The sequence below is a fragment of the Microtus ochrogaster genome (genome assembly GCF_000317375.1).
Source record: "Microtus ochrogaster isolate Prairie Vole_2 chromosome 14 unlocalized genomic scaffold, MicOch1.0 chr14_random_1, whole genome shotgun sequence".
NCBI lineage: Eukaryota > Metazoa > Chordata > Mammalia > Rodentia > Cricetidae > Microtus > Microtus ochrogaster.
The window spans coordinates 31040194-31064265 of NW_004949096.1; the positions used below are offsets into that span (position 1 = coordinate 31040194).

The 24072-nt window shown below is 45.6% G+C and overlaps 1 protein-coding gene across 2 annotated transcripts; it reads left to right on the forward strand.

Annotated features, from left to right (window-relative positions):
* The first annotated feature begins 1650 nt into the window (after positions 1 to 1650).
* Positions 1651 to 22129, forward strand: Slc28a2 (solute carrier family 28 member 2). 2 transcript variants are annotated; one of them, XM_005364377.2, is made up of 19 exons: positions 1651 to 1731; positions 1837 to 1907; positions 3290 to 3295; positions 5524 to 5538; positions 7627 to 7718; positions 8358 to 8541; positions 11314 to 11455; positions 12418 to 12531; positions 12822 to 12899; positions 13235 to 13315; positions 13739 to 13819; positions 16224 to 16349; positions 16432 to 16562; positions 16946 to 17114; positions 17280 to 17477; positions 18235 to 18316; positions 19419 to 19517; positions 19712 to 19823; positions 21830 to 22129. In XM_005364377.2, exons 1-19 carry the CDS (start codon positions 1651 to 1653, stop codon positions 21945 to 21947), a joined length of 1980 nt encoding a protein of 659 aa, XP_005364434.1. In that variant the 3' UTR covers positions 21948 to 22129. The 2 variants fall into 2 exon arrangements, with proteins under 2 accessions (XP_005364434.1, XP_005364433.1); XM_005364376.2 differs by lacking the exons at positions 3290 to 3295; positions 5524 to 5538 and having other exon boundaries at positions 7594 to 7718.
* The last annotated feature ends 1943 nt before the right edge of the window (positions 22130 to 24072 follow it).

The window sequence follows — 24072 nt, forward strand, 5'->3', positions numbered from 1 at the left end:
TTTTCCCTTTCTGTTCCTTTACCCTGTAATGTAATGACTGAGATAATATCAGTAATTGAATGTAATTAAATTTTTATTGCCCTGGTTACGCTGTAGGATACTAAAAGACCATGCATTTCTCAAGGCATCTTGCCTCTTATTCCGAGAAAAGAATGACACATTTTCAGTGGTACATGAGATAACTATCATCTTAGGCAGAATTAGGACCCTGTGCTCATCTGAAAATGCACAGCTAAAGGAATGGTTTGGTTGACCTAACGGTAGTGATATTCGATTTGTGTTTTAATAAATAAAGCTTGCCTGAAGATCAGAGGGAAAGAGTTAAGCCACTAGAGGCCAGGGAGTGGCGGCACACACCTTTAATCCCTGGACTCAGGAAACAGTGGCTGAGGGGTCTCTGTTAGTTCAAGGTCATCCTGGGCTACCTGAGAGATTGATCCAGTCTAAAAGAGAAACAGAGCCCACACAAAGGTGGTCCCAGCATTTAGGATCCCATGCCTTTAATGCCAGCACTAGAGAGGTGGAGACAGGAGTGATATGGCTGGGTGAATAGAGGGGTATAAGGTGGGAGGAGACAGGAGCTCAGAGCAGTCCCAAGATGTCGTCTGAACATTGGTAGGGGCAAAATGTCTCTCTAGTGACTGGCTACATGGCTTCTCTGATTCTCCAGCCTTCACCTGCCATTATTGGACTTTAGGTTTTATTTATTAAGACCAATTAGAATTTGGGCTACACCCAACTAAGAAGCACACTTCCAAAAAGCCCCTCCCCTACTGGGCGGCACTTGCGGGTGGTAATCGCCTAAAGAGAAGGAAGTCTGAGGAGGAAAGTGCTGTTTGCTTGCCTGCCTTCCTTCACTTCCTGCTGGGGAGAGCCCTGGTCTCTATGACTGCTGTCCTTCTCCACTGACACCAGGGTCCAGTTTCTCCAGCATCCCATGTGGACTGGAGACCAGTAGCTCTGCAGGACACTCCAGGCTCCAGATTTGGAACTGCTGAGTTACCTGGCTTGAGCAGCTCCCAGGTTCTAGCCATTGTCACACTGGACTGGACTGTGCAGACCCACCCAGCACATTGTAAGTTACTCTAGAAAACCTTCTCTTTTATATACACATTCTATCCGTTCTGTTCCTGAGAGAACCCTACCGCATGTAGTCTGCTTATCTCTTTTCTTTTCCCAGAAATCCTTGGCCCATGGGGCTTCTTCAGCTGTCATTTTCCTTCTCTTTCCTAGCTCAGTGGGGTCTGCTCCAGGAAAAAGATAAAGAGCATTACTAAATGGATCTTGAATTGAGTAACTAAATGGGTTATATTTCAACCCAGGTCCTGGGACCCCGGGAGGCTCACCAATGCATTCCAGTTCTTCCTGTCCTTAATTGCTCTTCTGTCTTCTTGCCCCTTCTTCCATAACCATTTATAACAAGTAATCAAATTCTACCTTTCGTTATTTATTGTATTAGTCTGCCCCTAATCTTTCCAGTCCTTATTCTTAATGGAAGCAGCTGACTTTTTAAAAGAATTTTAGTCTTGTGTTTTCTGAGAGGATCTGGCCTTAAAAATTCTCCCTCGCCCCATCTAGACAGAACAACAACAAAAAAAAATCTGCCAGAAATTAGCCCTGAGTTTGTTTTCCAGCTGAGGCTAGCAGGAGATGGAGAAAGCAGGGGGACGAGGATCTGTTTCCCAGGCCACAGCGGAGAACGGCATCGAGAACCCAGGGCTGGAACTCATGGTAATTCACATTGTGGGCTGCGGTAATTCACATTAGCGGCTTTCTTGGTCTGTTGCCTCTCCGACGGGGCTGCACAGCTGACCTCACCTTTACCTGTGTTTATAGGAAAGAGGGAATCCTGAGCAAAGCAGAAAGACTGAAGAGACAGAGGAACATAGCCGGAAGGATGGCCCGGGGTAAGGATGTTCCAGAGTCCGGTGTAGTTAGCCACCAAGGACCTGGGGGGGTGGGGAGGGGAAGTGAGCAGCGGAGCAGATGGGAGCCCTTCATTCTCAGACTGCCTAACTCACAGACAAGACCAGGATCACTGCACGGTCCCACACGTATGTGTTTGTATTCTGTAGAACTAACTGAAGCGTCAGTTCACGACAGTGACGAGCCCATCAGTGTCAGCCTAGGTGACTTAAAAAAAAAATAGCGACAACAGCAATGATAACAGTAACAGTGGCTAACATTTATTGAGTATTATTATGCATAATTTTGTGTAATTAGTTTAATTTTCATAACAGGAAAGTACTAATTTTAACTCTTTTGTCTAAATTAGAGCATTGAGACTTAGGAACAAACTTACTCATATCAATTAAAACAGAGCAAAATAAATCTCTCTGAGGCCAGGACTTGTGGTGCATGCTTTTAATCCCAGTACTTGGGAGGCAGAGGTAGACTGATTTCTGTGAGTTTCTGACCAAAGTTCTAGACCTGCTAAGGCTGCATAGAGGGATCTTGTCCAAAACAAAACAAAAAGCCCATCTCTACCATGACCGAAAAACTTTTCTGGAATGCTCAGATTTAGGGGCAGGAGAAAGAAAGTTACAGGAGCAGAGACAAAAGGCCCTTTCGATGGCGGCTGAAGAAGATGGAGATGTGGGTGGTAGGGGAAAAGCCCAATGTGTGAAACCACAGTCTGAGGTGCTGTACGCTCGGGCGCTGAGGAGGGAGGGGTGGCGAAGGATGTTTGACTCTGAACATGGACCTGCTGTCAGAGCTAAAGTCAAAGGGAAGTTTGGGTAAAATTGCTCAGACGGCAGCTATGTTCTACAAATTTTTATATACAATATCCATATCAATTTACACATATTTTATATTTTAATGTATTCTGTTTTTCTACTTTTTTGGTATTTTGAGATAGGGTTTTCTGTGTAACAGCCCTGGCTGTCCTGGAACTCACTATGTAGACCAGGCTGGCCTCAAACTCAGAGATCCTCCTGCCTCTGCCCCCAGAGTACTGGACTTAAAGGTGTATGCCCCCACACCCAGCTGCTTTTCTACGTCTAAACAATTCATTTTTATTTTACGTTTATAAGTGTTTTGTCTGCCAGTATGTATGCCCATCACATGTGTGCAATGCCCAAGGCAGCCAGAGGAGGGCACTAAATTCCCTGTACCTGTGGATATTAGGATCCAAATCTGTGTCCTCTGGAAGAGCAGCTAGTGCTCTCTTCCCTCAGCCTCCTGAGTGTGAGAATAGTCTAGGCAATATAGTAAGATCCACTTTAGTTTGTAGACTTCATAGTCTCTGTTGTATTTACTCAACTCTACCACTTTAGTGAGAAAGAAGCCACAGGTAACAATAAACAGATGGGCATGGACATGTTCTAAGAAAAATGTAGTGATATTTTATTTATGTTTTAATAAATAAAGCTTGCCTGAAGATCAGAGCGTGAAGTTAGCCACACTAGTCAGCCATACAGGCCAGGCAGTGGTGGCACACACCTTTAATTCCAACAGCCACACTAGTTAGCCACAGAGGCCAGGTAGTGGTGGTGCACACCTTTAATCCCAGCACTAGAGAGGAATATAAGGCGGAAGGAGACAGGAGCTCGGGGTCTCAGTCTACAGTCACACTTTATTAAAACATAAATATAAAGTCTACAAGCCAAAATGTTTACTGCTTTGTCCTTCACCAAAAAGTACTCCAACTGCCCATCCCACTTGGTAGGTAAGAAAATATATTTATAACATCCATGTCTAAACTGTGCTCAAAGAGAAAAGTATAATTATTTTCAGAAAGAGGATCTTACTACATTGCCCAGATTATTCTCACACTCAGTAAGACCAAAACTCACCCTCCTGCCTTAGCCTCTGATGAATGGGTTGACAGACATGCACCATTGTACCAGCAAGAGATTTCACTTTATGCATTTAACAGCCTGCATAGAGTCCCAGCCCACAGGAGGCTGAGGGAAAAGAGCAGTTGTAAATGTAAGTCACCCTCTTGTTCCTTAATTATCCACATAGCGCCTATAATCTTTCTTGCAGAAGAAATACACCCAGGGGCCCCGCCTGAAGTTGACATGGGGCATAGTCATGAGCTAGAACAGCTTCCCTGGGAAGACTCCACTGCCTAGCAGAACAAATGCTACCTCCAACTTGGACAGAGGAGAGTTCTGGGAGGAAGAAGTTGAGGATAGGTTGGAAAACCCACTGTACACATTCTTCTTACCAGTCAGTCAGTCTGTCTGTCTGTATCAGGACATTCTTACTCTGTCGCTCAGGCTGGCCTCATGCTGCCTTTTCCTGACAGGTTTTTCCCCAGACTTTCCAATCCCTACTTGGCTTCCCACATGGCTAATTAAGGTCTGTTTGTTTTGGAGACTCAGTTTCCTGTGCGGCTACAGCATGCAGCTCATGAGCTCAGAACCAGTTGTGTGCAGAACTTGGACTGTGGAAAAGTGGGAAAGTGGTTCTTCCCATGATGGCTTTGTGGTTAGGAAGACAGGGACAAAGTCTTCTGCCTAGAACTGATTTCTTAGAGTACGCCCCCTCTTGCTTTGTAGTAGCTTTATCCAACTGATATTTAATTGGGTGTAAAATAGAACTTTGACCTTTGAAAGACTCTGGTCCCCTGTGCTAGGCGAGCCTCACTCTTTGTTCACACCATCAACTGATGCTGAGTTAACTCCTCCATTTCCTTCATGCCAGACTAGCAAAGACTCAGGCAGGGCCACACTGTCTTCTGTCACTGGAGCTGGATTCTCTGAAGGCTCACTCAAGCTTCCCACACTAGTGGCTAAACGAAGAGTTTCAGGTTCTAGGAGTTACCGAGGCTCCTTCTCTCTCAGCTGGGAGAGTTTCTATATCTCGCAAGTAGGTAACTAAGAAAATTCATGTGTGTCTTTGCCGCTGGATCTGGTGATCACTAAAGCCATGTTTAGCTACTGCTTCTGATCGTGCTCACCTGTTTCTTTTCCACGCATCACTCGGGGATGCGGGCAGTAAGCATGTGAGGAGGTTGTCTTTAGTCAATGCCTGGAAAGTCTCCCGTAACAGACACTTGGAGGCAGAGGCAGAGCATCCATGTCCACTCGCCCGTGGTTAAACATCTCAGTTCAGTTTCTAGTCATAGCACTGACATTAAGACTCAAACTGGACCATTGTGTAAAGAGCTTGGTGCTGTTACCGAGATGCTGGGCCAGGCGAGCTTCAGAGTGCACAGACACATGCTTCCGTGAACTGCTCGATGAGTTTAAGAGGCTGAAAGAAACCTTTTCTTGTTTGCTCTGGAGCATTTCTCCTTCATAGTCCATCCTCACTGTTTGGTTTGTTCATCTATTTGTTTCTTTTCTGAGGCAGAGTTTGTCCATGTCGCCCTGGCTGTCCAGGAACTCACTCTGTAAACCAGGCTAGGTTCAAACCCACAGAGATCCGCCTGCCTCTGCTTGCTGAGTACTGGGATTTAAGGCGTGCGCCACCACCTACCGGCTCCTTTGTTTTCTTTTTAGTACCAGAGGCTAAGTCCTAACCTGGTGTTCTAGGATCCCATTGTTCATGGGCTTCACAAGGGTTTTTAAGCAATTTCTGGAGCAGGCACTGAAATGACCCCCAAGAAATGGTGAAGAGGTGAGGGCAGAAGCCCTAAGCCTGTGATTTCTGTTTGCTCTTAGACCAGTACATGGACCATCCTATTTTACAGTGCCTTTGCTTAACTGCTATTTAATTGGGCATGGTCTTGAGCCATCTTCACCCTGTGTACTAGGAAACCAGGTGGCATATTTAAACTAGAATAACCAGAGAGAGTTTACCCATTAAGAGGCTGTTATGTGCAAATAAAGCATAATGACACATATATCTGAAAATACCATAACAAAACCCAATCCTGACAGGAGAAAATTAAGGAAAACAAAACCAAAAGAGTGGCTGGAGAGATGACGCAGAGGGTAAGAGCATGTGCTGCTCTTTAGGAGAACCCAAGCTCAGTTCCTAGCACCCACATCCGATGGCTCACAACTCTCTGTGACTCCAGCTCTTCTGGCCTCTGCGTGCGCAACCCCCACCTCCACAAATATACACATAAGAACGAATAAACAAAAAGAACACGGACATTTGAAAATGGTATGAAGTGGAGCAGAACCACGGGAAAGGAGAGAGTACGAGACCTAAGGTTTGAAACAGTGAACACAGTCTGTTCCTAGACCAGAGGGATATGGTGCAAGAGAACCTGGTAGGATAGTCAGATCAAAATCCCTCCCTGCTTATGTGTGGACCTCAGCCATTCTCTACCTAGATAGCCTATGAGGTCCCATGGGCAGAACCCCACTAGATAAGCCAAAGGGTTTGTTGTCCAGTGATGTAGTCCTCACAGACTGAACTTCCAGGCCCCTAGCAGGGTGTGAGGACCTGGAGGAGCAAACTAAAGACGTGGTGCTCATGGAAGTCTAGGGTTAAAATTAAGGGCATTGCTTGATGTGCCTTGCGAATGATGTTCCTAAGGTATCGGCGCCTTCGGGTACTGACATTGTAAACAAACTTCCTGCCCACCGCTTTCTCCACTAATGGATAGTGGCAGAGGTCTTGAGACCCCAACATCCTCCCGAGGAGATAGGCTTAGACAAGTCAGGGTTGATGAGGATAGTTTGCCTCCCTCTTTGACTTCCCGGTACCTGAGATGTATCTGAGAATGTACACCCTGTTCAGTTAAACCGGGTTTGGACTCCCTGCAGAAGGTAAGAGGATAGAGGCAGAAATGAAGAAGGAAGGATATAGGGACAATGAGCATGACAGTTTCAATCTCACGTTAGATGGGAGAGGCAACAATAGCAAAGGAACCCAGAACTGTGTGCACCAAGACCCCGGACCTTTTAGGTAGTGGCTGGTTCCATCCCTGCCTGAGCACCACACCTTAACACCATAGATGCACAGGACACTTCGAGCTGGGCTCCTTTTCTTTGTTGAAAGTGGAATCTTTTTGCTCACATGGCTGCAATGTGCTAAGGACCCTTAGGAATGGCAAAGGCAGGTGACCCTGGGGTCAGGGAAAGTGCAATCTTTAGATTCAGAAGCCAGGCTACTGAGATTCGAGAGCTACTCCTTACGACCTCTGTGACCTTGGGAAATTTACTCAGCTTCTCCGGCTTTCAGGTTGCAAGAACAACCTGGGGGGGGGGGGATCTTAGAGGAACCCAGTTAGGGTTTGCAGAGTTCTTTGAGCCCACACACATGGAAAACTATACAAAGCAATCTTGAATAGCTCCTGCTGGGCATCTTCTCTCAGACCTGCCGAAGTAGAGACTCTTGAAGCTGGTTTGTTTTCTCTCCTATCTGCCAATGTACACACAACTACAAAGGCTTTGTATGGTTTTGGGGTACTATGGTAGAATGGCTTCTAAGTAGGACAGGCTGAATATGAAAGCTGAGCAACACCTGTCCCTAGGGAAAACACATGATTAGTGTTCACTTCTGTGGTAGAAAATTACCGAAGATGTAGCTATTCTAGGCTGAGCAGGGCCATTCTGATCTATGTACAGACACAGTTTTGAGGTGGCCTTTGGGGCCTGGTTGGAACACTATTGAACACCCGCCAGCCGAGCTCTTAACTCTGCCTTGGTCTATCCAAGGTCTGAGAACCTCACAAACAGGAGGAAGTAATTCTCAAGTTTTAACTTGGTTTCTCATCAGGAGGAAGCTGCAGCCTTTCACCAAGGCGAGACATTTCTTTAAAAGACACGCTGCGTTATTCAAGAAGATCCTGCTCGGTCTCTTGTGTTTAGGTGAGATCATGAGACTTCATGGACGGGAGAACCACAAACATTTCTAGAACCATTAACTTGTGTCAAGATTACATATGATATATATCTATATATCTATATCTATATAGATATATATTCTCTTTTTTTTAGTGCTTAGGTTTGAATCAGGGCACAAGTCTGTAATCTTTATGAAAGATGCCTGTTATTCATAACTTATTTACTGGCTTATAATTAAAATTAGCGCTATACATTATTTTTGAAAGTCAGAAAACCTTGTTTATAGTATGTTGTCAGTAACATGTAGGGCTTTGATTAGAAGCAGCTGGGATAATGAGAGCAAAAATTATCCTTGGGGGTGAATCTGGGAGCCCCTAGAAAAGTGCCATGTAGCTCTTCCTCCTAGAGGCAGCCTCCTTTACATGGCTTTGCTCAAGAGAAAAGGTTCATCATTTGACATTTCAACATAGCTGGGGGATAAAAACCCAAGAGATGTCTGGTTTCCAAAGAGTCTAACAGTGGCTGTTGGCCAAATCTAAGGGAGAGAGTGAGGACAGCAGGCACAATAGAAGGCAGCGAGTCTTCGCCGGGAGCAGAGAGGCTCGGTGTGGGGCTCCGTGGAAGCTCAGCCTTGCTGGTTCTCTCTTCACTTTCTCTCTGTAGCATATGCTGCCTACTTCCTGGCGGCTTGCATCCTGAACTTCCAGAGGGCACTGGCATTATTCGTCCTTACCTGTCTCGTCATCTTCATCCTGGCTTGCCACTTTCTGAAGAAAAGCTTCGGTAAAAAACTAATGAGCTGTCTGAAGCCCTTGAAAAACAGCCGCCTGAGGCTTTGGGTGAAGTGGTAAGTGTGTCAATCACCTTTCGTTGCTGTTCACGGAACACCTAGGAACAATGTGCAGGAGAGACGCTTCCGGCTCCCAGTTTCAGAGGCTTAGCCTATGCTCTCCTAGCCCCATCCATGTTGGCTGGTGACGGGGCAGAATGTCACGGTGGGAAGGAACCGGTGAAGCCAAAGCTGCTCACACCGTGGAGGCCAGGAGGCAAGAGATCAGGAGGGCAAGGCACCTGGGACAAGGTGTAGCCTATGAGGACATGTCCCCAGTGACCAATTTCCTTCAGTTGGGCCCCACCTCCTACAGCTTCCACCCCTTCGAGAAGTCCTTTTATTTGTGAATGTATCGATGATGAACTCATCGGTGAGATGGGAGCCCTCTCGTTGCCTCCTTTCCCCTCTCTTCCTTTCTTTCTCTCTTTTTTTTCTTTTTGTGGGACAAAGTCTCTAGTCCAAGCTGGTCTCAGAACTCTCTATGTAACCAAGGATGACTTTGAACTTCCGATCCTCCTGCCTCTACCTCTTGAACTCTAGGATTACAGGCATGCACTAACACACTCAGTTTATGGAGGGCTGGGGATTGAACCCAGGGCCTTGTGCATCCTAGGCAAGTCTTCTACCAACTGAGCATCATCGCCACCTCATTGAACATTTTAACATTTTGACAGTTCCTGAGAGGGCTCCAGGCTCTTATCCACACGAAGACAAACATAGAGACCACAGAGCCACGGGCCTTAGAGCCGCAAAGCCCAGTTTCTTACAGCCTTGGGCCAGTATTGTTGGCACAGATGGGACTCCATCCACATCAGGGAGGAGTTTCAGTCTGGAATCCCAGGGGCCTGTGACAAAGGGAGAAAGCCTGCACTTGTCTTTAATGGAGGGGTCAGAGCAGGGGTCTAAGCACTTAGCTAAGCTACCATCCAAGTTGCTTCTCTCTTGCCTATGCTCCATCCTCCTCCCTTCTAGTCCTCCAGATCCCCCTACCTGCTTTTTTAAAAAGAAATATTTATTTATTTATTATGTATACACTATTCTGCCTGTGTGTATGTCTACAGGCCAAAAGAAGGCACCAGACCTCATTACAGATGGTTGTGAGCCACCAGATGGTTGCTGGGAATTGAACTCAGAACCTTTGGAAGATCAGGCAATGCTCTTAACCACTAAGCCATCTTTCAAGCCATCTCTTAAGCCCCCCTACCGGCTTTTGTAGTTTGCAACCTCCTAGCTCAGTGGTTCTCAACCTTCCTAACACTGTGACCCTTTAATACAGCTCCTCATGCTGTGGTGACCCCCAACTGTGAAATTATTTTTCTTGTTACTTCGTAACTGTAATCTTGCTACTGTTAAGAGTTGTGATGTAAATATCTGATATATGATCCCAAAGAGGTCATGACTCCCAGGTTGAGAACCATTGTCTTGGCATCTAGGCGCAAACTTGATCATCAGCATAACTGAACTGGGTACTGAAGTAGCTATAGCCAATCTGTCTATGCCATGCCCATGTGTGTTAACCATAGGCCAGACTGTCCAGAAAGTTTCTCTTTTCCCTCTCCAGTGAATGCACAGAAGATGGTGTTCAACGGTGATAATTTGGAGAAAGAACAGATAACCATTGAAATTTTGTATCACTGATTTATTTGACAGCGTGTGGGAGGAGAAGCCAACATGGGTTTATTCATTAAATAAGCTTTTGGAAGCCAACTTTATTCACTTTGAGGGAGGCGTGTAGAAAAGAGCCGCAAATTTCTGTCCAGTTCTGTGGTTCTTTGCTGCACTGTGCTGGAGGTGTCTCAGTGGGTCATGTGCTTCTTTTTGTTTATTTTCATCTGTGATCTCCTTTCTAATTCTCTTCATTTAGGTTTGGGGAAATTTGTCTGTTGCTTTGTTTGTTTCTGTGTTTGTCTTTGAGGAAGGAGAGGTAATGTAAGCCAGGTTGGCTCTACACTAACTGTGTGGCTGAGGAGGACTTTAATCTCTTGCAGTTTTACTTTATGTGTATGAGTGTTTTGCCTGAATACATACATATGTATCACATCTGTGCCTGGCGACCACCATGTTCAGAGGAGGGCATCAGATGATCCCTTGGGACTGGGGTTACAAATGGTTGGTGAGCCACCATGTGGGTGTGGGAATCGAACCTGAGTCCTCTGCAAGAGCAATTATTCTTGGCTGCTGAGCCAGTTCTCCAATCCCAATCTTAAAACCTTAATCCTCCTGCCTCTATTCCTTAAGGCTTGCACTACCATGACTGGACCCTTATTTATTGTGGTCGGCTGGGGATCGGATCCAGAGTCTTGCACATTCTAGGCAAATGTTCTACTAAGCTACAACCCAAGCCTTCAGTCTATTACTGAAATATGTTTGGTGCATGTAAAGATCATACATCCATACATGGCTTATTTAATTCTCACCCTTGGAGTGGTTAAAAATTGAGTAGCTATCATACGGGCCCAGTGTATTCTCTTTCTGTTTTCAGTGTTTTGATTAGTTGTTGGAAGCATCTTCAGGGATGAACCTTTATATTGAATTTTATTGATATGGCTATATGAGAAAAGAGAAGTCATGTGATCAGTCTAATGAGATTAGACATTTACTTCCAGAAATTAGGAGCGAGCCGAAGCTAGGGAACTACCAGATGATTCTCAAGGTCCGTCTCTGTCTAATCAAGAGTAAGCTGTTGAGTTATCTCACTGACCCTCAGACCAAGCTTCCTGTCCGTCAGAGGGTTCTTGTTTGCTCATTCACTGAGTTGGTGACATAGCTCTGGCATTCTGCCTTCAGGATGTTCATAGGAGCCTCTGTGGTCGGCCTTATCCTGTGGCTGGCTCTCGACACGGCTCAAAGGCCCGAGCAGCTGATCTCCTTTGCAGGAATCTGTATGTTCATCCTCATCCTCTTTGTCTGCTCCAAACACCACAGTGCGGTGAGTTGGGGGTCGTTGGGTGGGCATAGCAACAACAAGGGCTGGTAGAAATGACAAAAGGGATGTGTCAGGTAGTCATGATGAAGACCTAGAACCAAGTAACAACTCCTGGAATTTTCCTCTGACAGTCTCATTCCTAAGAGAAGTTGGGACGCTTTCAGAGACTCTAGGCTTGTCGATTGTTATTGTGGTATGTATGGATCTAGCCAGCACTAGAGAAAAATAAAAGAAAATATAAAGAAGGAAAGAAAGAAAAGAAAATATGACAGGGAATGAGGTGGCACTGTGCAATAATGACATTTGTGGAAGTTATTATATACATGTGTCATAAATATCGTGTAATTTATTTTAAAAACCTGTATGGGCACACTGTCTCTTTGCACAATGTCACCCTATTTTTTCTCCCTGTTCCCTATGCCATTGTCTTGGGATACTATTTCTGTGATGAAACACCATGACCAAAAGCAGCTTGGGGAGGAAAGGGTTTATTTGACTTACTCTTCCACATCATTGTTCATCATTGAAAGAAGTCAGGACAGGAGCTCACACAAGGCAGGAACCTGGACGCAGGAGCTGATGCAGAGGCCATGGAGGGGTGCTTCTTACTGGCTTGCTTCCCAAGGCTTGCTCCGTTTGCTTTCTTACAGAACCTAGAACCACCTGCCCAGTAATGGCACTACCCACAACGGGCTGTGCTCTTCCGCATCAATTGTTGCTTAAGAAAATGCCCTACAGACTTCCTACAGCCCAGTCTTGTGGAGGCAGTTTCACAGTTGAGGTTCTTTCCCCTTGGATGACTTTAGTTTGTGCCAGGTTGACATAAAGCTAGCCAGCACAGCCGTGTTACCCCAGACTGACTGTTAACACCCTCACCTAGCCCCACTCACAGGACACAATTGAACCAGGCAATGGACAAGTAAAGGTTTGGAACTCATGCTGGCCTATTTTCTTCCTCATCCCAGGTATGCTGGAGGACTGTGTTTTGGGGCCTGGGCCTTCAGTTCATCTTTGGGATTTTGGTCATCAGAACTGAACCAGGATTTAATGCATTTCAGTGGCTGGGAGATCAGATCCAGGTACAGGGAATTGAATGTCAAAGTTTGATGCCTCTGGAACCCAGAGAATGTAGATTTGAGGGGAGCATGAGGCTGCTGGGCTCTGTCTTCATGGCGGTGTTGGGGAATCTGGTTGGGTAAAGAGAGAGCGTGATGGGGTTCAGGTGAGGATACAAGTGAAGACTTGCTGAGTCTGTCATTTCATGACCAACTCTTAGGACATGCCCTGCCCACGGGGGGTCACACCTGAGGCAGATCACAGCGTTCTCTGTGTCCTGCCTGTCCTAACTCTCTTATTTTCCCCTCTTCAGATTTTCCTGGCTTATACTGTGGAAGGCTCCAGTTTTGTTTTCGGTGATGCCCTGGTCCAAAACGTTTTTGCTTTTCAGGTAATGCCACCTATTTTGTGTGCAGGAATGCAAATGCCAGTTAAAGGATGGGGGTAAAGAGGGGGAGTCCACTCTTTTCCCATGAGCCGCACCAGGGATCATGTTGATTGAAAGGCAGGTTAGGGAGAAGTTCAGGAAATGGGATATGCTATGGTTTCATACTGATAGATAGGCTTACAGGTTTGCAGTACAGTTTGAGTTTATTTCTAAGCCACCTTGTATCAGATGCCCTGGGAATGCCCAGAGCTTAATTTAGAGGCATAGAAGAGCTTGCTTGTGACACGCATAGCACATGTTGTATAATCTCTCATCCGCTACCACCATTCTCTTTGCAGTCTTTGCCAATCATTATTTTCTTCGGATGCGTGATGTCTATTCTTTACTACCTGGGCCTCGTGCAATGGGTGGTTCAGAAGGTAAGTCCATGAAAGGAACGTCAGCTTGGACCAGTCAGGGGAATGAGTGATGCTGACTTTCTTTGGGAGAAGTGTTCCTACATGGGACATGGAGTCAGAACTGATGTGAAAAGGGCCCCCCCCCCCCCGGCTTAAGCATCCTGATGTCAAATGATTACCCAGCTTGGGATAGGCTAGGGCAGAACATGGTGAAAAACTGGTCTGGACCGCACTTACCTCCTGGGTGTGATGTGCATGACCTAGAAGTCCCAGGGCCCGAGTTCTAGTTAATATGTTTGTAACTTGTTCTGTCATTCCGCCACACTATTTTTCTAGCTCCCGGATTCCTTATGAGGGAATGGAGTAGGGGGCGGGGCTCTGCTGGACATTAGCCAAGATTCCTCCTACTGTAGATGGATGATTTAGGAGTCTGGATTCTTCTAGATTGCCTGGTTTCTGCAAGTCACCATGGGCACCACCGCTGCCGAGACCCTGGCTGTGGCAGGAAACATCTTTGTGGGAATGGTGAGTACCTTGGGGCCTTCTGTTTTTCTTTCCTCTCGAGAACTGAGAACTTGGCAGAAAACAAATTCAGAAAAAAAGAGGCTTTTCCCTTCTCCACTCCCCGCCTCCTTCCTTTCTTTTTTTCTGAAACAGAATCTCAAAGTAGCCCAGGCTGACCTCATAGTCACTGTGTAGTTGAGGATGGCCTTAAATTCCTGATCCCCCTGCCTCCGCCTCCCGGGTGCTAGGAGTATAAGCACATGTCACCACACAGCTTGAAAGACACACTAAGTCCAAGAAATGAAGATTGTGAAGCATTTGGTCCCCTATGGAAGAAACCTCAGAGGGTCAAGGAGAACGTAGTTCAGTACTTTCAGCCCTGATGTCTAATACATAGTCTGAACACACTACCTAGAAGGTGCTGAGTCACTGGTCCAGCTGCTTACACAGGAATATAAGTGAAAAGCTTCATCCATAACTTATCCCGGGACTTCGGGAGCAATGAAGGATATTTGAGCTGCTTTCTGGTTTCTTGGTGTAACTCCCTGTGATCGCTGTTTCAGAGGTCTCTGAGGAGGCAATGGCTTGTCTTGATCAGGACAATTAGGGCTCTTTTCCACAGGACTTTCTTAGTGCATCCATCTGTGTGGAATTTTAATAAGTCTTTCTCTGCACTATCAGCCCCAAATAACAACACAGAGACTTATTATTAATTATGAAAGCGCGGCCTTAGCTTAGGCTTGCTTTTAACTAGTTCTTTTTTTGTTTGTTTTGTTTTGTTTGTTTATCTATTTTTGTTTTTTTGAGCTAGGGTTTCTCTGTGTAACAGCCTCAGCTGTCCTGGGACTAGCTCTTGTAGATTATGGTGGCCTTGAACTCACCTACTTTCTCTGTCACTAGAGTGCTGGGATTAAAGGTGTGCACCACCACCTGGCTCTTGTCACTTAAATTAACCCATTTTTATTAATATATATTTTGTCATGCACCACACATCCTGCTTCTTCTGTGTCTCCTTGTGTCTCTCTCGCACCTAGATTCTTCTTTCTTCCTCTCTCTCTGCCTGGAAGTTCCGCCTTATACCTCCTGCCTAGCTATTGACTGGTCAGCTCTTTATTAAATGAATCTCGGCAAATAATTCTTCACACAGTGTACAAATATCTCACAACATGAAATAAAAGTGGTGTTAGTGTGGAATAGGTGTCCTTCCCTATTGCTGTGATAACATATCCTGGGAAAAAAAACCCAGCCTATTGAGAGAAATGACTTATTTCTACCTGACGGTTTGAGAGGGCAGACCTTGTTGGGAAGAGCTTGGTGACCGGAACTCGAGGCAGCTGATTACGTTGCATCCAGTCGGGAAGCAGAGACTGATGTTGTGCTCAGATAGCCTTCTTGTTCATGCCATCCAGAAACCTAGGGAATGGTACTATCCACTGTTAGTACTTCCCACGTCGGTTAACTCCATTAAAACAATTTCTCCCAGGATGACCCAATCAAGGTAATCCTCAAGGCGTTCCTAGAGTCTCGTCTCCTGAAAGTCTATCAATTGTTGATAACCAGTATTAGCCATTACAGGGCTAAATACCTGCTGCTGACCATATCAACATCAGGGACAATTGTTGTTCAAATGGGCAAGAAGTTAACATTGAGGTCTTTTTCTTCCAAAGCCTTAGACTGATTATCTGCTTTTGATGCATTTTCAGAGGACTTCTGATTCTTCTATCATAGCCTTCAATTTTTGCTCTAATTATCTACAATCAGCTTTGCATTAATGGTCTTAGTGACTAGGTCCTTTGGCCGTCACTCAGTAAAGGATAAATGACATCCTAGATTGAGGCTAGGTAATTTCCTAGTTTAAAAATGTATTATATTCATTTAATGACAGTGTGTGTGTGTGTGTGTGTGTGAGTGTGTGTGTGTGTGTGTGTAAGCATTCATGTTCCATGGAACTCATGCAAAGGTCAGAGAACAACTCGTGGCAATCAGTTCTCTTTTTCTACCATGTGGATTCTAGATATGGAACTCAGTTTCTCAGGATGAGCTTTCTTGGGGGCCTGATATTATTATTTCATAAGGCATTGCTCAGATAAGTTATTTTCAGTTCATTTAATGCATGCGTTGTAGTCATCTAGTGTGTGGTCAGTAAGTGCGCTGTATGCCATAATTCACCCAGTAACTGCATGCATTTAGACATGGTAAACAAAACAAACGAATACCAGTGTCTACAGTATCTTATCACGTGTTCTAGAAACAGTGAAAACACAGCCAGCAAGAAGATGGTTGGGCTGCTCTGAAGCCTCAGGGCAAAGCTTCGGTCCACTGACTGGAAGGCTGTGCACCAAATGGGTCCACTCCATGCCTGGGATGAGCTCTTTGATATCGGGTATGTGGCTCTTGGTATGTGACTGTTTCTCTTTGGTTTCAGACGGAAGCGCCTCTGCTCATCCGTCCCTACCTTGCAGACATGACCCTCTCTGAAATCCATGCAGTGATGACCGGAGGCTTTGCTACCATAGCAGGCACCGTGCTGGGAGCCTTCATATCCTTTGGGGTGAGGCACAATCCCCTTAATCACTCCTGGTGCACCCAAGTTGAGCTCACGGGTCATGCTAATCCCCTACCTGGCCTTACAGATTGATGCATCCTCCTTGATTTCTGCCTCAGTGATGGCTGCCCCTTGTGCGCTTGCCTTGTCCAAACTGGTATATCCAGAAGTGGAAGAGTCCAAGTTCAAGAGCAAGGAGGGAGTGAAGCTGCCCCGTGGGTGAGTCAGGGCAAGTGTTTGATTTGGGAGATGGTAAGGTGGGCTACCTAGAGAGGTCCCGTGGTGGTAGAGACGTCCAGTTTCCCTAAAGGAAGAATGCCATTCTGTGTCTCCCTTTGCTATCTTGACATCAGCTAATCATTTCTGTGTTGTTTCGGTTTAACCTTCCCACCTGTTAACCACCTTAACCCCTGAGACAATCACTCCATGCCCTTGGCATCAGGCCGTCCTGCAATAACATCTCAAACATCTTAGTCACTTCAGAGTAAGCTCCACTCTTGGAATCACTAAGGGACTGCATCATCTCTCACACTTCAGAGGCCATGGCGCTTCTTTTCTCTGAGGAGCTGAGGTAGCATATCCTTTATTCCCAATAACCACAGGGAAGAGAGGAATATCCTGGAAGCTGCGAGCAATGGAGCCACAGACGCCATAGGTCTTGTTGCTAACGTTGCAGCCAACCTGATTGCCTTTTTGGCTGTGTTGGCCTTCATCAATGCAACTCTTTCCTGGCTGGGCGAAATGGTGGACATACATGGACTCAATTTCCAGGTAAGCCTTATATGTGTTGGCCATTTTTTCCCCCTGATGCACGCAAGCTAAGAGAAAGCCAGAGCAGAAGAGGGAGGTGTAGGGAGAGCAGGGCTAAGTGTCCAGCAAGGCTCCTGGCCTCTGACCTTTGTCTGCTCTTCTTCCCCTGGGGCATTTCCCTCTCAGGTCATCTGTTCCTATGTCCTTCGGCCCATGGTTTTCATGATGGGTGTGGAGTGGGCAGACTGTCCACTGGTGGCTGAGATAGTGGGAGTCAAGTTCTTCATAAATGAATTTGTGGCCTATCAACAACTGTCTCAATACAAGAGCAAGCGTCTCTCTGGGGTGGAAGAGTGGATCAACGGCGAGAAACAGTGGATTTCTGTAAGTGATCATCCAGAGAAGTCACAGAGAGGTTTGGGTCACGCATATCTGAGGGAAATCCCAGCGTTCCACACAGACGTAGGAGGCCCCCAGGTATTTCCCAGTGTCCCAGCCTAACCCCAAGACCAGCAGTCTCAGCACTGAGCCTCTGCGTCATTTCTCCTCTGCATTCTGGCCCAAGTTTGGTCTAGAAGATGACTGGTGCTTCCTTATTTTTTATTTATTTATTTATTTATTTGTTTATTTATTTATTTATTTATTTTGGTTTTTCGAGTCAGGGTTTCTCTGTGGTTTTGGAGCCTGTCCTGGAACTAGCTCTTGTAGACCAGGCTGGTCTCGAACTCACAGAGATCCGCCTGCCTCTGCCTCCCGAGTGCTGGGATTAAAGGCATGCGCCATGACCGCCCGGCGACTGGGTGCTTCCTTACACTGGGACAGTCCAAGGAGCACACTGTTTGGATGTCCTGAAGTCCCTCTATGTGCACAGTCAAATTGTTGTGAATTGTCTTCTTCACACCTGCTTGGGTCCCTAGGTAATTCTCTCCTTCTGTGTAATAGCAGCAATGCTGGGCAACGAGTCATGTGGTATTACCATGTCACGGCAGCTGTTGTAATTCGGGGGCCGTTGTTTTCTGAGCACCTTTTATGGTCCTTTAGACCACTACAAGAAAGAGTTGGTGTGCCCTGAAACTTCTACCATGGTTGTGAGACACAGAAAGACTGAATTTATCTACTTGTTTTTTTTTTTTCCTCCTAGGTGAAAGCTGAAATTATTGCAACATTTTCGCTCTGTGGATTCGCCAATCTTAGTTCCATAGGAATCACACTGGGAGGCCTGAGTGAGTTGTTAAATTCTCCCAGATCCTCAGTAGGCCAGACAGATACCAACCTTTGTTCCCTGCAAAGTCGAGGCGAGATAGAGAAGCTGACACAAAGCGAGTGGTCTCTTAGGCCACACGGAACTCAGAGCTCATGCAGTCAGACTGACCCTGCTAAGGCACAAAAAGGGTTTATTTTTATTTTCCTTACAAGGGAGAAGTTATTAAAATGATATTTCTATCTTGCCAACTGCCAAAGGTACTTTCTGAAATTAAGATACTCAATAGTTTTATTTTTTCACAAAAGCAGTATTTGTATAGGAATCAAAAATGAAAAAAAAAGAAATGAAAGGAGACAAAAAAAACCTAAATAAACAGAACAAGTGAGTATTATACATTGTCGGGCTAAAAGCCGAGAGTCCTGGAGTGTAGGGAGAGGAGAGGTTGCTGACCTTGGGTTGTGACAGGGAGTGGTCCTGGAGGGCAGAGTCTGGAGCGTCTATCAGAATCCCAAGCACTCGAGAGAGACAAGTTAGAAATGAGTCTTAGAAGAAATAGAATATGTAAAGAATGTGTGAAAACCACCACTTCTGGCAATTACATTCTCGGGTGGAATTATTAAATTTATTTCATTGCTAGCTGATTAGGTGAAACAGTTTTCTTTTGGTTGATCTTCCCTCTTCTTCTAAACGCCTGTCCACACTGGTTACTTCAGCTTCTGTGATTCTGCTAGCTGTGATTCTGGAGGCCGGGATAAGGCGGATACTGCCCTCTCTAGTCCTCTGGCTCACAACGGCCCATCTAATTTCAGTCCAGACTTAAGAGTGTAGCTCTCAACTGGCAAATGCTTAAGTCAGATATATCTTGTGTAGATTCCAGAACCACTGAGGTGAGGGTCAGATATACAACCCTTGGTACAGGGAAAGTATAAGTTGATAAACAACTAACATATGTACACACCTCTTACGGCAGCTTTAGCAGCCTTAGGTGGTTGGTATAAGGACGCTGTTCATCTGATGGGCTGTGTTGTTTTTTCCTTACATTCTTCTGAATGGGGACCCATGGGCTACCCCTCCTTGCTGTATGGGGAAGACATCCAATTACTTTCTTTTGTTGCCTATAGCATCGATGATACCCCAGCGGAAGAGTGACTTGTGCAAGATTGTGGTCAGAGCCCTCTTCACGGGTGCTTGTGTTTCCTTTATCAGTGCCTGCATGGCAGGTAGGTACCTAAGTGCTGTCTCTGGCAGAGATCATAGCATCTCTCTTAGAATAGTCGCTTAACCAACCACCCATCCCACAGATACCTAAGTTACAATGTTACCAACTCCCAATCAAACGAGAAAGAACTTTGGAGCCCTATGCCAAATCTTCCTCCATTACTAATTTCACGTAATTTCTATCTCTTTCATTCAGGAATCCTCTATGTCCCCAGGGGAGCTGAAGCTGACTGTGTCTCATTCCTAAGCACAAGTTTCACCAACAGAACCTACGAGACCTACGTGTGCTGCAGAGAGCTTTTCCACAGGTAGGCGAACACCATAGCTTCTGCTCCCTCCTCCTATCTCTTCTCTTCCCTTGAAGGAAACTTCTGGATTTGGGGAGATGAGAGGTCTTGAGTACAGCTGTACAGAGTATATGAGACACAACATGAAAGTTAGTGTGGCCTCCGTCTGTATTCTTTTCTCTTATTATCTTTAGTAGTGGTCCTACTGTGTGTGACAGGTTCTGTTTATTAGTGGTGTGTAGGGGAAGGGAAAGAAGTGTGGCTCCTCTCTTAAGAAGTTACTGTATTTGTTGTGACTAAAATTAGATAGTTTCTAGGTGATGATTTTGCAAAAGTCCTACTTGGTAAAACACGAAGTTTTTTTTTTTTTTCTTTCAGATAGAAATAGACCATTAGGCTTAGTGGCTCACACTTTTAATCCCAGTACTGGAGAGGCAGATGCAGGTGAATCTCTGTGAGTTTGAGGCCAGCCTGGTCTACAGAGGGAGTTCCAGGAGGGCCAGTGTTGTTATGCAGAAAAACGCTGTCTCAAAAAACCAACCAACCAACCAAACAAACAAACAAACAAACAAAAAACAAAAAGAAAAAGAAAGACCAAGAGATGACAAATTTAAAATTACAAGATGGCCTCAAGTTTAGATAGTATAAAGATGATCTCATTTACTACATTTACTGCAGTCTAGAATTTGAAAAAGACCCGCCATTGAGACAAAGGAATTAGTTTGGGATACATGAAAGGAAGGTGTGAGAAATTAGAATATTTGACATTGTCAAAGCCAAAGTTGTGTGCTGGTAGAGGTCTGTAGGGATTGGGGAGAACTTTAGGAAGCCAAGCCTCCTCCAGTCCTGGATACGTTCATTTGGAGGTTCCTGTGTGAACACCATATGAAGTTGCTCACAAGTCAGCTGGAGTCTGGCGCTCAGGGAGAAACCGGAGCTGGAATCTGCTTAGGAGGTCATGTCTGCGAGTGATCTGATCACTGTGGGGTATGCAGATGAGAGCTGCGTAACAGATCAAGAAATAAAGTAAACAACTTGCCAGTGTTGTGTATTATTAAAGAGGAATTTCTAAGCTGGATAGATTTTAGCCTGGCGTGTATGTTCTCAGTGGATTTTCTAAGCCACGTTCTCAGAGTCATGAGCAACTAGAACCTGAAAGAAATGTTTCTGGGGGCCAGAGGAGGTGGTTCAGCAGTTAGTGGGCTGCTCTTGCTGAGGACCCCAGTCCCAGCACACACATTGGGTAGTTTCCAGTCGGCTGCAACTCCAGCTCCAGAAGGGTCTCATGCTTCAGTCCTCTGCAGGTACCTGCCCCCATGCACATACCCACACCCGTGGGCACCTGCTCCCTGGCAAGTACCCACACCCACACATAGACAGGATTGGAAAAAACTAGCTAACTACATATATATTTCACACACACACACACATATATATACCTATACATGCATATGTATGTAGTGATAACAATCGAAGAAGAAGAGGATATTCACTTGAGAGTGGAGGAGAATATGGGCGTGGCTTCAGGAAGTGTAGCTGGGAGAGGCTGGAGGAGGAAAGGGAGGAAGTGATGTAATTCTATTTCAATTTGACTAAAATAAAAATCAAAGAAATTTAAAAGAGAAATATCTTTGCCTAATTAAGTTATGCCAATGAAATGTAAGCAGTTTTTCTTTTCTCAAGAGGAAAGTGGCCTTAGGTTATCAGCTTTTTTTCTTATTATTAAATTCAACTCTAGATCATTGATAAGGGATTGATTCTGTCTCAGCTGTTTGGAAATGCTATTTCTAACTGGACTGAGGTTGGGAGCTGGCCACAGGGCAGACACTGACAGGATTCTGTGCTAGCGTTAACTAAAGCCCAAGTAGGAAAATACATTTAAGTGGCTATCATTTCCCGGATGTGGCTGACAGACCCGCTCACAGGTTTGGAGTTCTGTTTTCAGATACTTGGTAAAAATTGTTGATAGAGGGCGCTGCCTTGTTTGTGTCTGACGCATGCGCATCTCCCTGGCTTTATCGTTTCAGTACGTCGCTGAATGGCACCAATATGCCTTCTTTCTCCGGTCCCTGGGAAGACAAGGAGTTCAGCGCCCTGAGTCTCGCTAAGTGCTGTGACCTCTATAGCAACCCTGACTGTGTATGAGCCAGAGGAGGGCATTTCCATGACAGTTCTTATAGAACCGGTTTGTGTTGCCAGACACATACTTGCGCTTCGAATTCTACAAGGCCCACACTAAAATCCATCAAGGCGAAGTTCTGGGCTCACTGTGGCCCTGTATAAAAATCAGCACCCACCTTTCCACTGGAGTGCCACATACCAGAAAGAAACCGCCTCATAAGCCAAACCCCACCCCTCCACCCCCGCCCCAAGACAAATTATGGTAAGAATGCAGCTGAGGGGGAAAACATTGTAAATGTGGTAAGAGCCAAGATCCAGGCTCAATCCCTGGCTCGGCCTGGAGTGGGGGGAGTGAGGGAATCAAACGTAGATGCTTAGATTTAATTCTGGGATGGTAATCTCATAACTAAGTCCACAGCTAAGGAGGATTGCCTCAGCCTGGGTTACAGAGCGAGGAGACGGTTTCAAAAACATCAAAACCCAAAAGCGTTTCGTAAAAGTGCTGTAGTCTGTGATGTGTCCTTGGGCAGAGATGGAGGTGTGGAGCTAGGTCTCTGAAGTTCTATGTGAAGCGCGTATGAATGTTTAATGGTAACTTTTCTGTGCTGTCAGAGATTTGTAAACTTGAAAAACTCCTTGCCATCTTCATACGGCAGCAGAAATGGTCCCTGTACATAAAATGTTTTTTTTTTAAATAAAGAATTTATTTTATTTTTAAATTATACATGTGTGTCTGTGTGTTTGTGTGTCGGGGCCAGAGGCAGCCAGAGGTGTGGGACCACCTGGAGCTGGAGTTACAGGTAGTTGTGCCACCCCATGTGGGTGCTTGGAAATGAGCTCAGGTCCTCTGGGGGAACATTGCACAACTTACCCGCCAAGCCATCTCTCCAGCCCTCTCTGTCTAAACTCTAAGGATGATGCATTTTTAAAGCCTTTCCTTCGTTTGCCATTCCCCTTTAGTGCCAGCTGTCTGTGCCTCAGGTTTACAAAGGATCCAGTAAAAATAGTTTTGGACCAGCAAGATGGCTTACACTGTGCAAATGCTTGCCTGGTGGCCCGAGTTAGACCCTGCAAGGACTCCTCCGAGCAGACATGGATAAGGAGCACTTACACCAGCGCTGCTTAACAGTTACAGCAACCTCACTGCTCTGGGTTTCAACCCCTCAGTAAGAAGCCAGGCGTGGTGACGCAGTTCAAGGCCAGATTGGTCTACCTAGTGATTCTCAGAACAGCCAGCGCTACCTAGGGAGACCTTGTCTTAAATAACCAGAAGGAAAACCAAAATCAGGCACAAAAGAGAGTCTGCTACACTTACGGTCTGGTGCCAGGGCTATGCTGCAAAATCCAGGAGCTGCCCAGTGTTGGTGAGCGGCAGAGGCAGTGCCACAAGCAGCCATGATTCAACAGAGTTACACAGATCGGCCCTGGGTCACAGAGAGGTTGGCTGTCCGAGAAATTGCAGCATGTTTGGGTCATTTCAGTAAAAATCGAAAAGACAGTTGATTCACCGATAGGCTAGAGGGCGCAAGGACGTCAAGGTAGCTAGTCCTTTGTGAAGCTTCTGTGGGGGGTTCTAGGGATTGGATTCAGGGGTTCAAGTCCCATGCTTGCATAGCAAGCACGTTACCAAATGACCCATCTCTCCATCCCAAGAGTGGCTTTCAAAATTAATGTGTGTGTGTGTGTGTGTGTGTGTGTCTGTCTGTCTGTCTGTCTGTCTGTCTGTCCAAGTATGCAGGCACGGATGTGAAGTCAGAGGTCAAGTGTCAGGAGTCAGTTCTGTTCTGCCACCTTGTGGAATCCAGAGGTTGGTCTCAGGTCTTTAGTCTGTGTGCCAGTGCCTCTACCCATTGCTCCACCTTGCCAACCCAAGTCTATCTTTCATTGCCCCCTTCTTACACTGCCTCATGCTACCTACCTATGTATGTGGTCACTCAGTCGCCACACAGATCTATGAGTTTCCTTAAAAATCTATCCTTTCCTCTTAAGAGACCTGTAAACAGAGACCCTTTTGGTTTCCCAGTCACCCAGACCTGAATAATCACACAGAAACGATATTAATTACAACGCTGTTTAGCCAGTGGCTCAGACATATTTCTAGCTAGCTCTTACATCTTAAATTAACCCATAATTCTTACCTATGTTTAGC

Coding starts and splice junctions, on each gene's coding strand:
- Slc28a2 (XM_005364376.2), top strand. CDS start 1,651: ATGGAGAAAGCAGGGGGACGAGGATCTGTTTCCCAGGCCACAGCGGAG. Junction 12,532..12,821: donor GGCTGGGAGATCAGATCCAG/GTACAGGGAATT, acceptor TCCCCTCTTCAG/ATTTTCCTGGCTTATACTGT. Junction 12,900..13,234: donor AAAACGTTTTTGCTTTTCAG/GTAATGCCACCT, acceptor TTCTCTTTGCAG/TCTTTGCCAATCATTATTTT.